Source organism: Pseudonaja textilis, chromosome 1 (assembly GCF_049901715.1).
Source record: "Pseudonaja textilis isolate UNSWEBS1 chromosome 1, rPseTex1.2, whole genome shotgun sequence".
Taxonomy (NCBI): domain Eukaryota; kingdom Metazoa; phylum Chordata; class Lepidosauria; order Squamata; family Elapidae; genus Pseudonaja; species Pseudonaja textilis.
This window is the reverse complement of record NC_141990.1, coordinates 109,428,607-109,444,033: the sequence shown is the minus strand read 5'-3', so window position 1 is coordinate 109,444,033 and position 15,427 is coordinate 109,428,607. Positions and strand designations below refer to the sequence as shown.

At 35.6% G+C, this 15,427-nt stretch overlaps 1 protein-coding gene across 19 annotated transcripts in view; it reads right to left on the bottom strand.

Moving 5' to 3' along the window:
- Positions 1-406: 406 nt before the first annotated feature.
- MAP3K7 (mitogen-activated protein kinase kinase kinase 7) overlaps positions 407-15,427 on the bottom strand; it is a 33,704-nt gene continuing 18,683 nt past the window's right edge. For 9 of the 19 annotated variants that reach the window (XM_087914175.1, XM_087914178.1, XM_087914186.1 and 6 more), the window contains 5 exons: positions 11,524-11,591; positions 8,134-8,248; positions 5,919-5,980; positions 4,904-5,019; positions 922-3,407 (listed from right to left, as the gene is read on the bottom strand). In XM_087914175.1, coding sequence (XP_087770301.1) covers positions 3,227-3,407; positions 4,904-5,019; positions 5,919-5,980; positions 8,134-8,248; positions 11,524-11,591 — 542 coding nt within the window. In that variant the 3' untranslated portion in view covers positions 922-3,226. Of the gene's footprint in view, positions 3,408-4,903; positions 5,020-5,918; positions 5,981-8,133; positions 8,249-11,523; positions 11,592-15,427 lie in introns of all 19 variants that reach the window. The other 10 variants (XM_087914182.1, XM_087914116.1, XM_087914133.1 and 7 more) reach the window with 2 other exon arrangements.

Sequence of the window (15,427 nt, the reverse complement as noted above, 5' to 3'; positions counted from 1 at the left end):
AATTATTTTCTTCCTGGTTGATTTCCCAATTCAGCCTCTGCTGGTCATCCAAATGTTAACTAGGGTCTTTTGTTTCTTACCCAGACAAGGTTAGCCATGTTGACATTTTCAAGAATTAGCTCTGGCAATCTTCAAGCCAAATAGTCTTTTTTTTCTCTAAGCAGAGGATACTTTTTATTTTTTGCATGTGTACCACATTGAGAGCATTAATAATGCAGAAATTGTGAGCTTAAAAACTGACTTGATTCATGCAAAACTCTGGACTCTAATGTTATTGTTTTGGCTATTTTGTGAGAATTATCATAGTAACTTATGAATCAAGAATTATAACTAGCGTTTTCCACTTGTTTACTTAGAATTGGGTGACCAAGCTGGAAACAAACATACATGGGCTACAGGCCCAGAATGAATGAAAGAATATATACTATTTTTATTTTTGCTTTAGTTCGGCTTTCAAGGGAGATACAAAGTTCTGGTTCTTGCTTAGAGCCAGAAGAGCAAAATCTTTCTTTGTCCTCATTAATTCCATTTCTTATATTGTCTAGATTCTCAATTCCATTCTACCAGCACATAGCAGTTTCTGAAAATCTAGAATGTAACTTGTCACCAATGGTGCAGATTCATTCATTGTAGACCACAAAACTGTGGACTCTTAATTTTCCTCCTTTCAATATAGTGATTATAGCCCAACACATAGCACACAATAGACATTATTATTCCAGATCTTCACTTGTAATTGCAGCCTATGATATAACAGATTAGACTTTAATGTTGTTTTCTCTTTGGAAAAGCAGAACATCACAACTGCATCCACTTGGCTAACCTGAGAGATGCACATAGTAAACAGCAGTGCTTTAGATAACTTCTGCTATTCCAATTCTTGATTTCTCCTTGCCAGTGGCTATAAATATGCATATCCTTAAATTGATACCAATGTTTATTTTAGCTACCAAATCAAATTAGCTAATATGGGTTTCAGGAATTATGTCTGTCCTTAATTTATGTAAAATAATTTTGGTTTTAGCTCTTATAACTTGCCAAGGATAATTTATTTTAAAGCCGGTTTTCAGAGCATAGACCCTGATGCTTGCCAAATTAAAGAACACAAGAGGGGAGAAATATTGCAATCCTGTAATGTTAGCTCCACTGAGTTCAGACATTGCCAAATAGTAAGGCTTCAATTCTATATGCAGTAATAGCAATACTTATATACCATTCCATAGTGCTTTACAGCACACTCTGGGCAGTTTACAATGTCAGTATATTGCCCCCAATAATCTGAGTCCTCATTTTACAAACCTCGGAAGGAGGGAAGGCTGAGTTAATCTTGAGCCCTATCATGATGAAACTCCAGGCTGTGGACAGAGTTTGCCTGCAATACTGCATTCTAACCACTGTGCCACCAGGCCTCTAGTAAATATAGCAGTACTTGTTTCTGAGAAGACAACATAATGCCACATTCTAACTCTACGCATACCAGTTTTGTGAAGCTGAAGTTACATTAAAATAGTATTTGGGGGCCACCATATCTTATGTTTTCTTTCATGCTTTGAGAAAATAGCTAACACAGATCAAATGGTTTCAGAATGTTCTATAAAGGACAAATTGATATGACACAAACCTGTACTGAATACCAAGATTTCAAAGAGTGCTTGGGTAGTTTAACAATAGCAATCACTGCTGTAAAGTTTCAAGTCATTCAATACCCAAAGTTGTTCCAAATGCTTAAGAAATGTATTGCCATGTCGAGGCTACAACCATATATTTTTTTCATGACAAAAGGCTATGTTGAATGCAGGTCTTATTTGCAAGGAAGAGGCAAAGGATTTGGCTTAATATTTCATATAGAACAAAAAATATAGCTCCACTACTCATAGCTACCTTTCAATGTAAACATTTCAGTTTATAACTCCCACCAGGGCAAGCCCAGTCCAGATAGTGCTGCCAAAATTTTAGTTATAAGATTTTGGTGGACATGAAAAACAAGCAAAACTATACTGAAAGTTTCATTAGACCTAATACACTTTCCATCTAATATTCCACCCCCCCGCCAACATTCCAGTCCAAAAATGTAATTTCCGTCTGTGATATGGTTGCCATATTCCTCATAGGTTGGAAAAAATATTTAAACAAGGAAAAGTGGCACCTCCGAAGAAATTGCTTACCCCTGGCATCTGAAGATGAAATTTAATGTATTTCTACCAAACAATACTAAGTACAGATTGATAGGTATATTTTTCATTATTTGATAAATTTGGTTTTTTAATTAGATTTGTTTCAAAGACTTGATTTGCAAAACTCATATAATTTTCCACAGTATCTTTGAAATTTGGGGCACAGAGTCACATATGAAACCATCATTTTGTTGTGGGCCTTGTTATAAAACAAACAAAAGAAGAAGATAAAGAGAAGAACTTACTAAATTGAGGATGTATGTTGTTAACACAAATAATTTTTCAACCAAGTTCTAATTATTGCTTCCAAACGATGGAACAGAAATGCTTGTATTTTGCAAGCAATTTCACTTAATCTTTACAGCATAAGACGATGAAACTACTATTCTTGTCAAACACTAACTAGAGGTCTGGAAGGTTGCTCATGATGATAAATCAAGGAAGGGGGTCATATAAAAGGATTGGGAGGGCCTGAAAGGGACTACCCTCTTGATGTCTCTCCCACTGCACCAGAATACTTGAGAGATATGTCTAAGAAATCCCTTTGATATAGAGGAGCCAAATGCATGAAGAACAATGCAACTAGAAGAATGCATTGTTCCACCAGCATTATCTCTTGAACTTGATGTAATCAGGAAATGTAGTCCTGGAAAATGACTGCTTTGGCAAACAGTTCAAAAGGGAAGAACAAAAACATTTTAAAAATAGAAAAATTCTATACTGCTCCTATTGCATGAAAACCTAATGATCTTACAATATAGCAGCCACTTAATCAGTTTTGGTAGGGTAGCCATCACACAAGGGGCATGCAAACAGCCAGAGTTCATTATATTTTGCTTCATGGTTAGTGCTGTTGATTATTCATGTAGCCGCTCTTAACTTTCTCAAACAACTCAATGTTCACCCAAAGAAAACCATACTGCATTGGTTTTGGAAGAGCAGCAGGTATATCTACACATTCAGCACACACCAATAAGGAAGTTGTCATATTATGGGATAATTTTAGAAAATAGAAGTTCCTGTGCTTCACTGTCAATCTGGGGTTCCGTGAATCATGATGTCCCTTGACGTTTCTGTTGTTGATTTCGGATGACCTCCAACTGTTTTTTGCATTGCTGGTAGTAGGTGGAGAGACTTTTATTTTCATCTAAAAGCTTTTTATGCTCTTGTACTAGACGTGATGTATTTTGCTGGTCTTTTTCATCCTGGTCCAGTTCTGCTATTAGTTCTTGCCTACATTAAACAAGAAGGTTACTTAATTAATCCACAATATTAAATAGGCAATTTAAATATTCATAGTCAATTTCATTGGTAGCTAAATTCAATAAGTTGATTAATTATTAGTGCGCCAAAAAAACCCATGATGTATGATATACCGACTGGATTACAGACTCATTAAGGTGCAAATACCTATTTTTGCCTACATATTTATATATCTGAATGCCCTCTAAAGTTTTAACATCTGTTATGTTTAGCCAGCACAATGACCAGCAATGTAGGAACTGTAATGAAGAGTAACTGGAATACAACAGACTGCTATGCAACATAATATATTCACACAAACTTTTTCTGTGTGCATGTAATCTATGTATGCAGTAATCTATGTATACAGTAAAGTATTTGACAATAAAAGAGGAAAAATACCCATCCTTGTTGAAATCTCCCAGTATCTTCTTTTAATATGTAGCTTTACATATGCTTAATTGGGGATGTGTGTATCAGCGCATCTCTCTGTGTTTGTCTGTGTGAATGTATGCATGTCTCCTCCTGTCTGAGCCCATGGTGTGGAGAAAGACAGAGTAAAGGAATAACTGCCTCAGTGAAATTATGTATGACGCAGAAACATGGGACATGATGAAAGTATTATTGGAAATAACATTATCTTGAGATAAATGGAAAGATTCATTTTACATAATAACATGGGATACTTATATTGCACTGAACATAAAATAGAAAGTATTTTCCTTTTATATCAGTGAACAATTTGTGTTCCTAACAGCCTTCAACACTTTTCTATGGTCTTACAAAACTGCTAAAAAGGACACCTAACTAACTATATTGACTTATTTTGGTACACATTCAGGTTTTGTCAATTTTACACCATTACTAAAATAGCTTTTCATCTATGGTGAGATGAATAGTTGCTAAAAAAGCAAAAGTAAGAGTCATGTTGATTTCTCCCCTCATGAGCTTCCCTTCGTTTAATAGACGAGGTAAGCATTCAAAACACTTTAAGTCTCTATTTTGGATTACTAAATAATTCTAGTAGATCTGTGATGAATTATTTCAGTTTTCTCTAGGACTACAAGGCACCTTGTACACAGTCCACTTAGGCCATGTACTTTGCGGGATCTCCTTATGAAAACAGGAAATACTGGCAAGCAATTTGAATGCTGAACTCTCTTTTTTTAAAAATTACACTAAGAGTCAAAAGTACCATCAGTCATACATTAATATAATTTACTTTGCCTAAGACTAATGGTTGAAGGACAATGAAGAGAACTGAGGAAAATGTTATGAAAATAGTAAAATGCATTTCCTATTTAGGAAACAAGGGTTCATTATGAATCTGGAAACAGTATCTCAAACATAAGATTAGCCTTTCTAAACCTGGCACCTTCAGATTAGTGGTTCAGGACTTCTGACACAGGGTATCTTACTCACTTTGAAATGAAAATATTGTGCTTTGTCAAATTTATGAATACAATTCAATGTATTTTAAAACTTACTTTCGTTGCAGCAATAAGGCAATTTCTGTTTGAACTTTCATATATTCTTGGGCCATTTTACAGTGCTGTTCAAACACAGCCATAGATTCTTTTGAGTTTGGGCACGGTGCTAGAGGCTGAAAATAAAATAATACATGCAGATTAAAAAACAAATCAACTTTTTAATGAACATATGTGCAAATATGTTTTAATAAATTATTCCGACTCTTGGAAGCATGAGAATTAAACTTTGTCCATAATATATCTTGTTGCCAGAAAAGCAAGCAAAATAAAGGTATTTCTTTATTAATATAGGAGTATCTGTCCCAGGCAAATAATATCAGGTGATCTAGACAATATATGTAATGGTAGACAAAACATGCTGCTGTCTGAACCTTTCTGCAAAAGACAAAATATAAAAAACAAGAAAAAAGAATTAAAAAAGAGAAAATAAGGGAGGCGAAGGTGCAAATGAATGATGAAAAAATAGAAAAATAACTATCAACCTTTTTCAATAGTTATAAACTTTCAATATTCAAAAGTATTTCTTCAATCATAAGTAGTTCTAATTGTCAAATCCCAAAATTAATATAGCATTTCATTTGGTTTATAGCAAAAAGTCCAAAAGTAGCAAGACAAAATCTTTCTCTTTAAACGTCATTCTTGACAAAATGCATTTTAAATGCATTTTTTCTCTCACCACAGGTTTCTTGTTCTTTACCTGGAATGGAGCACCAAACAGATTCCAGTGGACCATGTTGAGGAGTTCAGAATATGAGATGCAATGTTGGCATGTTGCAACCTGATCTTGGGAGGTGTTACATTAAAACTGCAATTCATCGTATCAGGTCACTAATTCTGACTTAACACAGGATCCCATTGTCAATAGTTAGCTCCTGTGCCAAGCAAACTAATTGGAAGTATGCACCCTTTAAGAAAAACAACCCATGATGACCTCAAATCAGGATTGTGTTACACATACAAATTGATATAACTATCTAAGGAAATTTGACAATAAAATTACACTGTAATTTACCTGCAACTGATGATCTAATGTAAGATATGCCATTGGGATGGAGTTATCAGACCCATTGGTATCTGTTGAAAAAATACAGATAGTATGAATTGTAAAGACATGCTAGGCGCATCTACTTGTCCTCTTATTGTATAATGGTATATATAAAGGTCTACCATAAGTACTTCTCAAATTAGCAACTAAGCTAGTATAGTCACATAAAACAATATGATAGATAGCCGAAATGCTGCAATGCTAAACGTACTATATTAGTATACTATGTTATCTTTTATTACACCAATGACAGTTCACTAGATGCACAATATAGTTCTAGTTATCATGAAGGATTTACTATGGTAGGAAAATAAAGAGCTAGAATGGTAACTAAAGAAGATAGATACATGAGAAATATAAGATGTTAAATTTTGCTTTCCACTTTTATCTACACCTAAACGTAAGGTATATTTTATTTTTACATAGTCAAAGCATACAACTTGGCAATAGGCACAATACATTAATTCCATTTAAATATACATATGTTCAAATGAGTTTCTGTTCTTCTGGGTCAAAGTATATTTTGAACATGCAACATAAACTTTGCAGATTTTATGTTGTAAAAATAAATTATTTTTTGATAAACAAAAAATTCAATTTTTTCAGCTGCAGGGCTGTATAGTGTATAATGCAAGTTTCTTCAGGAAAGAGTCAAAAGCAAGGTTATATCTGAAACTTTTGTTCACATGTTTTCAGCAACTGCACCCTGTAGTATTTTCTCAGAACTGTTTAACAAGCATTTATTTATCCTAAAGATATTTATGGGGTAATAAAAGGGAAAATCTGATTTAAAAAAAATAAGAATGCTTGACTATCAATCTGTATATTTTTCAGGATTCTATTTTCTGAATTTTGGGTTGTTTATATGCTATGTGGGAAACTCATAGCTCACATACTGTTCCCAATTCAAAGGGAAATATGAACGAATAAGAAACTGCACCTCCATTTCAGAAAAGGCACTTGATCCTGAAGTCTCTTTGGGAGGCCAAAAGTCCACAATAAAATGCATCCCAATGGTGCACTTGGACTAGGAATGTTTGTCTAAGTTTAAAGGCATTAGATAGCAAAGAATATATATCTCATGATTATTTTTTTGAAAACTTATTAAATACCCAATGATTGGTCTTTACGATCTTAATTACCACTAGTCATCTATTGTTCTATATTGATCAGTGTTTATTAAGAGTCATTATTTGAAATTATTTTGTTACTTGAAATAGCTTATATGTCATTTGTTTCTTTGTTCTCAATATGAGTATTTATATCACAAGACAGAGTATAAAATAGTAACTTTTCATACTAGATTTCAGGTCTGTCCATGGCGAAAAATGCATGAACATTATATGAGCATTGTTTTCTAGTCTGCCTTAAATGAAAATATATACAATTGTTCTAATTTATATATCAATGTCTTTGCTTATTTTATGTTAAAATACAGTGCGTATTCAGACCCCCTTCACTTTTGTCAATCTTGTTATGCTGTAGCCTGATTCTGCAGTTGTTGAAATTCATTTTTACCCCTCATTAATCTACACTCAGTACCCCATAATGACAAAGTGAAGAGAACTTAATTATCACATTGGCATAAGTATTCAGACTCTTTGCAGCAGTTGTAGATTAATGAAAAACAAATGAATTTCAACAACTGTAAAATCAGGCTGCAGTGTAACAAAATGGGAAAAAAGGAAGGGGGTCTGAATGCTTTCTAAATGCACCGTAGTTTACCAAATATATTGCAACAAAAAGTAGCCATCTAACTTCAACATTTGGGAGATAACTTTGCTGGTTCTCTTAAAATATCCACTCATGATCCAGCACCATCTGAAAAAGGGCAGGCCAGTAGGCAGGTCAGTCCCCCGATAGCATTTGCCTTATCTCCCTTCATGACTAGGAGTAGCAATGGGTCTCTTAAATAGTATATGATGGCACTTGTCATTACCTTTTCCCCCCCACTCTATTTACAGGGGTGTGAAGCATACAAGAACCAAGCCAAGATGGTGAGGCTATAACAATATCCTCATTTAGCCCATGACAGATGCTCAGCAATGTTTATCAACAACTTTATAGTTACAATCTAAAATTGTAATTTTCAGGCCTGGTGAATATACATTACCATGTTAATTACCAACACTCCTTCAAAGCATTAAATGATAAACAACCATAGGGTCAGGGATTGTTTTACCTGCAGAATCATCAGGGGTCCATGGTAGATTACGAGCAGGCTTTTCGGACGTTGGTCCCGAGGTAGTGATCATTCTCACACTAGGACTAGATGATCTACTGCTGTTTCTGCTATCCTATAGCAATAATTATAAACAAACAAACTCTTACTACTAATGCAAATGACAATACTGTAAATACAAAGTTCTTCTGCGGATTAATTAATCACACAAAGATTTTGTTATCTTTACCTCACCTATAAGCAAAACCAACTGTGGTCTAATGCAGACATTTTAGTGACCTATTAGAACTTCTGCCTAGCATAGTTATGCTTTACTGCATCTTAAAAACTGTTATTATATAGTTTAAAAAGTACCAAATGGGGAAAGGGAAAACCAATTTAGGAGGTTTATTATAGTCTGGTGCTTTCTAGTTTACAAGGAAATTGGACAAGAGGGTGCATAGTATATAAAATCAAATAAGGAAAAAAAGTGCATAGATTTTTTTTTCTCCTTTCTTTTATCTGACTTCTAAAAATATGTTTATTTGTGGAAATTAAATGCAGGGAAATTCAGGACCACTACATGGAACAACATTAAAAAAATTCGTAACTTTTTGAATTTTCTCTCATCGGGTATGTTGATGGCTACTAGTTTGGAAAGGGACTAGAAAAATTCATGAAAGAATTAGAGGTGCAGCTGTTAGAACGCAGTACTGTGGGTTAATTCTGCCGACTGCCAGAGTTCAATTCTCATTGGCTCAAGGTTGACTCAGCCTTCCATCCCTTCCGAAGTGGGTAAAATGAGGAGCCAGATTGTTGGGGGCAATATGCTGACTCTGTAAACAACTCAGAGAAGGCTGTAAAGCAGTGTGAAGTGGTATATAAGTCTAAGTGCGACTGCTGTTGCTAAAGACTATTAGTCTTGATGGCTGTATACCAACTTTAAAAGTAGCATGTTCTAAATAGCACTGCCACTGAGTATATATTCATTATTTATTAGACTATCACCTTGATGCATTTTAATCAGACTCTTGGAAGTTTAGAAATAATGGGCATAGTAATAAAATATGAAAAGTAACCGCAAACGAAGATTGGGGCTAACTTAATCTGAAGTGGGAAGCTATTTTAAAAAAATGATGCCTCTGAGTATTGCCTCTCCTAGTCTCCTGATAATGGGGAATAACGAGCTCACTTTCCTGATCATAGAAGTTGGTCTGATTCCAGTGGGAGGAGATGGTCTTGTAAATAACCTGCAACCAGGCAATAAGGGCTTTTATAGATTAGCACCAGAAGTTTTAAAATCAATCCTGGAAACTAAGTAGTGCAGGGCCTGCAATACTGGTGTCACATACTCTCAGCAGTGACTGCCAGTGAGTGCCTGTGCCACTGTATTTTGCACCAATTCGAGCTTCTCATTTTTTAAAAATATGTAGTCTACAGAAAAAGGATGATGAGGACATCTTAACACAGGTACAGTAATGATAGTGCACCAGCTGAAGCTGGGCAAAAGCCTTCCTAGCCATGGCTTCCACTTGCTTGTTTAAACAGAGGCCATGAGTGTGGGAGGAGTACTAAGAAGTGGACTTGCCTCCCAACATTAATTCATTAAAAGGATGACTATTATTATGTTGAGTTTGGCCCTAAGTCTTGATACCTGTTTAACACCACAAAAATAAAAGGAACTTAATCAAAGAAAATTTGATTAAAACGTGTATAAAAACTGAAATGAACATGATATGTAGCAGGGAAGGCAACATGTCATCGGATGATTTACTCAACAGTATGGTGAACTCTACATGTCAGGCATTATATCTGAAACATCCTTTTTTTTCTGCCATCTGAATTGTTGCCACGAGAACTATGTTTTTTTTTCTTATTTGATTATGTCACCAGCCACAATCATTCTAAACTAAAACAGCTTTTGATTAATCTAAGGACTACTTTCTTAATAAATATAACAGGCTGGCAAACAAATCTGAAAAAGGTGCTTTACACCATGTAGGGCATAAATAAAACTTTTTTTCTGAAGCACTAAAGTAGCCACATTGTTTGGAAGGCTTATAGAGCTGTTTATAAATGTATATGCTGAATCTGATTTCTACTTCAATTTTTATTATTCTTGATTCGCGTAATCAAGGATTTTGTGTGCAAACATATGTTCACAGACACTCTCCTCCAATTTAATCATGAAATTACAGAGGTCATATCCACCTATAACTGCATATAAATCCTGCATCAATGGTGGGCTGCAAATTTTTTAACAACTGGTAATCTGGCTGGGTAGGTGTGGCCGGTTGATCATGTGGCTGGGTGGGTGACGTCACTCATCACACCCAGCCCCGCCTCCCGGCCCCTCACCTTAAAGGAACAGGTAGGATTCAGCCATAACTGGCTGGCCCCACCCAGTTTTAGGCTGATTTTGGTTGGAAAAATGGCCTGAAAACAGCCAGAAAAACAGGCTATTTTCAGGCTGTTGTTTGGGCCTTTTTCAGGCTGTTCTTCCAGATAAAATCTGCCTGAAAACAGCCCCCAGAATAGGCTATTGTTTGGCTGCTTTCCGGCTGTTTTGGATGATTTAAGACTGTTTTTCGCACAAAAACAGGCAGCTGCGGGGCCAGCTGGTGGGCCAATTTGCCGGTTCTCTGAACCACGCAGAATCGGAACAAGGGGTTCAGCGAACCCATCCGAACCTGCAGCAGCCTACCTCTGTCCTGCATTCATACTCTAAAAATTACCATTTAAAAATGTTACTCAAAGCATAAGTTCTGTATAAAAGAATTGTTTATAATAGCGGTTTTTCCCTTCTTCCTTTAGTGCTTTCACTTTCAACCATCAACTAATACAAATGAGATACTCTGTATCTGTACACACTCATGTAAGAAATATTTTGTAACATTTTATCTTATTTCTTATTTTCCTTAACCACTAAGTCATAGTAACTTTTTAAATATATATCAATGCTCAGTATTTAGCAGTAAAGAAACACAAGTGTTAAATTAATCAAAGTTATAGTTCTAAGCATCCTTTTTTGACACAAGCCTCACTGAATACATTTGCATATATTTCCAAGAGAGGATCAAAACTTTACTGAACCCAAGAAATATGTAGTCCACAACAGTTTGATAACCATATCTTGCATTTCCAATGTGTAAATCATGTAGTCTTTTAAATGTAATTTACCTAGAACTAACTCTTTCAATGGATTATTAACAGAATTATAAGCTTGGTAAGGATTTTCTTTAAAGGAAAAAAAGCGTTCACAATTTACATTATATATTCCCAATCCTAGTTCTCCTTAGATATATTTATATATTCCTATTTTTAGATATTCAGTTTGATAGGTGACATACATTTCTTAAATTTATAAAATTCAGGCAATTTTAAAGGAATCATCCGCATTGGATAATTTACCTGGTTGGAATCTGTTCCAGCTACACTAAGATCTTGAATGGATCTGCGCCTCTGTTGTCCGTTGCCTGCTAGGATGAGAAGGAAAAAGAAACTACTGAATTTACATCAAGTAAGAATGTTGCAAGAGTGTGTACAAATCCAGCAAGGAGATAAAGAGTCTGTTTGTATATGCGAAGGAGAGGAGAGAGCAGAGACAGCTGCCACACCCACCCACCAGCTTGTCAACAGAAAGCCTATCCTAAAGCAGTAAATCCTCCTGTCCCATGAATAGAGTCACTTTTCTTCACCATCTTCTGTCAGTGGTGCTTTAATAGGCTTAAGTGTTGGGTGGGCAAGTGTGGGGGTGGCTTTGGCACTGATAATGACATCTATTTCAAGGAGGTTATGTTATGGGGATTTCTCATGCCAAGGTTGCCAGTTGTATAGCTTCGTTGGTTAATCAGTGAAAAAGTGCAGCTTCCAAAATAGTTTACGAGATTTTTGTCCAACTTGTGGTGTTCCTAGATTTCTTATTTGAGAAAGAATCAACTGCACTGGTTGGATCCAGTGCAGAAAGAAATAGCTCTTCAAATCAGCACTAAAGTTTTAAAAAGCTAACTTGCTTTTAGTCACAGCTCTGAATATTATCAAATGTATTAAAAAATGGTCAACAGATCCATAAAAAAATATGATGACCTGACAAGGCAAAGAAAAGTTTTCTCTGCCTTTTGGTATTATAATGGTCTTTGTTCTTGGGATGTGACATCAGCTGTCCACAAAGAAAACATCCCAAAGTCGAAATTAACAGCTGACACAACACTCTAGAAACTTAGTCTTTGAAGACTGTATTACATGAACAGACCAGTAGCAACTATTCTAGCACGGAATTCAATTATGGCTATCATTTACATAATTTCCGAATGTCCCTCATACAGCTTTTTACAATGTATGACTTCCTTTTAACTTTATTGAAAAATATTTTTAAAATATTTTAACTTCTAAAATATATAAAAACATTCTACATCTAAAAATGTATTAAGGGTTTACTTTTTAAACTCACTGATAAATATATCTGTGTAGGTGTTTTTTAATTTCAATAAAAAATTCAGTGAGATGAAGGGAATGGAAGCTTAAGTACTGTAAACAATTAAATATCTTTAAATAAAACCAGTATGTTGCTTAATATTTTGGAACGTGTCCAATAGACGCAAGAGTGGAAAAATATATTTGTGCCTTTCTTATCCTCCTATCTCTCTGCCCTCTCGAAAATCTTCCCAGGTCAAGATGAAGTTTTGCAGTTTTATTCCTGTTACATGAAGCAAAAATTCAAAATGGGAATACTCTTAAATCAGGCAATTTTGTACCCAGGCACCAATCAGAAGGGAGTTCTGATTTCCAGGATAGGGTAATACTAATACAAATACTTCCATATTAGAAGCATTAAAGTACTTCCGTGGCAAAAGGATTTGCTGGTGACATCACCATTGCCCAGGGGGATGAGCATTTGGGGGTTTCTTTCATGTCCCATGAAATTGCCCACCAAAGTGGCATTTATCTACTTGTGGTTGCCCACTTTTGAACTGCTGGGTTGGCAAGAGCTGGAGTCTGTGACAGGAGCTCACTGGCACCAGGGTGGCAATGGATTTTGAACGTGAGGCTGCTGATCATCAGCCCAGTGTTTTAACCTTGTGGTTCACCACGTTCCCTTCCAGGATAAGGTATTGAAGAGCTACCAGAAGGACAAGATGGGTGGAAAAATGAAAAAAAAAATGATGGAAAGGGCATGTCTCCAACCCTTATAAGCAATCAATTTAACCAGTGAATTTTCTCTGTTATAGAGTAAGGCTGTGCAGAGCTTCGAAAGTATGAATTGGAGAGGATTGAATCAAATTACTTTTTAAAATGCAGGCTACAAAGTATTTAGGTGCTTTGTTCAGATATCCTCAGTTCGTTTTGGAGAACACAGAAGAAAATTTGGAGATAAAAGGGTTTTTTTGGTCACCTAGTTGTAGTTATTAGCAGCTTTTTTACACGTTTTCCACTAATCGACTGGACAAGATACGTAAAGTAAATACAAAAGCTCAGGGCTTTGCAATTTGTACAATTCTTTAAAATAGGATTATGCTTGATTGATTAAAATTGTGTGTTACTTTTTCACCAAAAGGGATATTATTGGCTATATGGGAAAATTTGCACATAGGTTCAAAGTTTTTGAACTTCTGGAAAGTATGAAGTATAAAGAAAGACATGTATCACATTTCCAGGCAACTAAATCAGCCCTTCCCCCCAATATTATACTTTTTTAGCATAAAACATGTTTTTATTAAAGCCGTAGTTTATTAGCAGAGCTATGCAAATGCTCTGCAGTCTGAGCAATTTAGCATGGGCCTCAAAGGTGATTAATCAGTAGATCATTAACAGATTTACAAAACCTAGCAATTCAGGAAAAACCTCAAGATGATTTGTCCATTGTTTTGTAATAATGATGCCCACATTCATTTTCTAGAAATAGCTCAACTGAAATAAATTTGTAAAAAGTAGCTGGAATATTCAAACTGAGTTTGGATTAATAACATTTTTGAACTTAGAGAACCTAAGATAGGGATTGCAGAAACACTTATCATGCTTACACATAATATTAATAAGTCAGATTACAGTAGAATTATAATTGAAAACATATATTTTCATTCAGGAAAGTTGTATTTAGTGCAGACTGAACTACATTAAAGGAGAAACTCAAACCAACAGAATGAGTTGAAGCAGGTGGTTAGGCTACAGCATTTTTTTTTGCTGCTACTTATTACAGGCTTTTGGCAAACAGCTCAAGCACAGCCAAACAAAGAGAGTAATCTATACAGTAAATACTTGTTGCTCCTGAATCAACAGTAATAGTTGAGGAATCCGACTTTAAAAGCACAACTTTCTATATTGTAGACTTTCAATTACAACATTGCTCTAATTTGGAACTGATTTTTTTATGTTAATGTTTTCATGTGGAATTTAAAACAATGGTATTAATATACCCAAGATGACAAAAAGAGAAATATTTCAAGTCCAACTGATTGTATAATATTGGGGTAAGAATAGTGTTGCATGAAATATACTGGATTAATGTTTCAAGATTGATGTATTCAGATGGGTAGCATATACATTTAATAAATAAATAAATAACACCAGGATTTTGGAGCCTCTTTTCTAAAATAAGATTCCTATACTGTTGGAAACTATTCCTTAAGTTTTCTCTCCCACAAAAATTTGCTTCTGATTATGGATGATATACATAAAATACTGAATAACTAAACCTGCTAGAAAAAAACACAACCTTAACTTGTATAGGTAATCCTCGGCTTATGATGGCAATTGTGAAATTCTGCGGCTAAGTGATGTAACCATAAAGGATGACCTCGTTGCTTTGCAATGGTACTCCCTGCAGTCTCAGTTGCCACCGTTTAGCTAATCCCATGGTCATTAGGTGGGTCGACTTCCTGCCAGCTCCCCATGACCAATGTTGGTGGGGAAGCTGGAAGGAATTCGCAAGTCCCAGGTGGCATTGCTGGGAGAGGGAGGGAGGGAGTTTGTGGGAGTGCAGGGAGGTCCTGCATGGTCCAAAGAGCTGTGCGAGTGTTTTTGCATGGGTTGCAAAGAGTGTGCGAGAGATGCATGAAGTACCAGGCATTATGCAACAGGCACAAATCAGGTGTGTAGGAGGCATGGTGAGGGCTAGGTAGGATGCACAAGTGGCACATTGACTTTCTGAAAGGAAAGTTGCAAATGGTGATAATGTGATCGTCAGAGGGCTGCAACTGTTCTACCAGAGGCCACTGACAAGCATGTTCACTATCTCTGTGTACATTCCAAGTCACTCTAAATAATCCTTTTCTTTCAAAGCTGTCTCGATCTCCAGCTTGATCACAATACCAGAGGG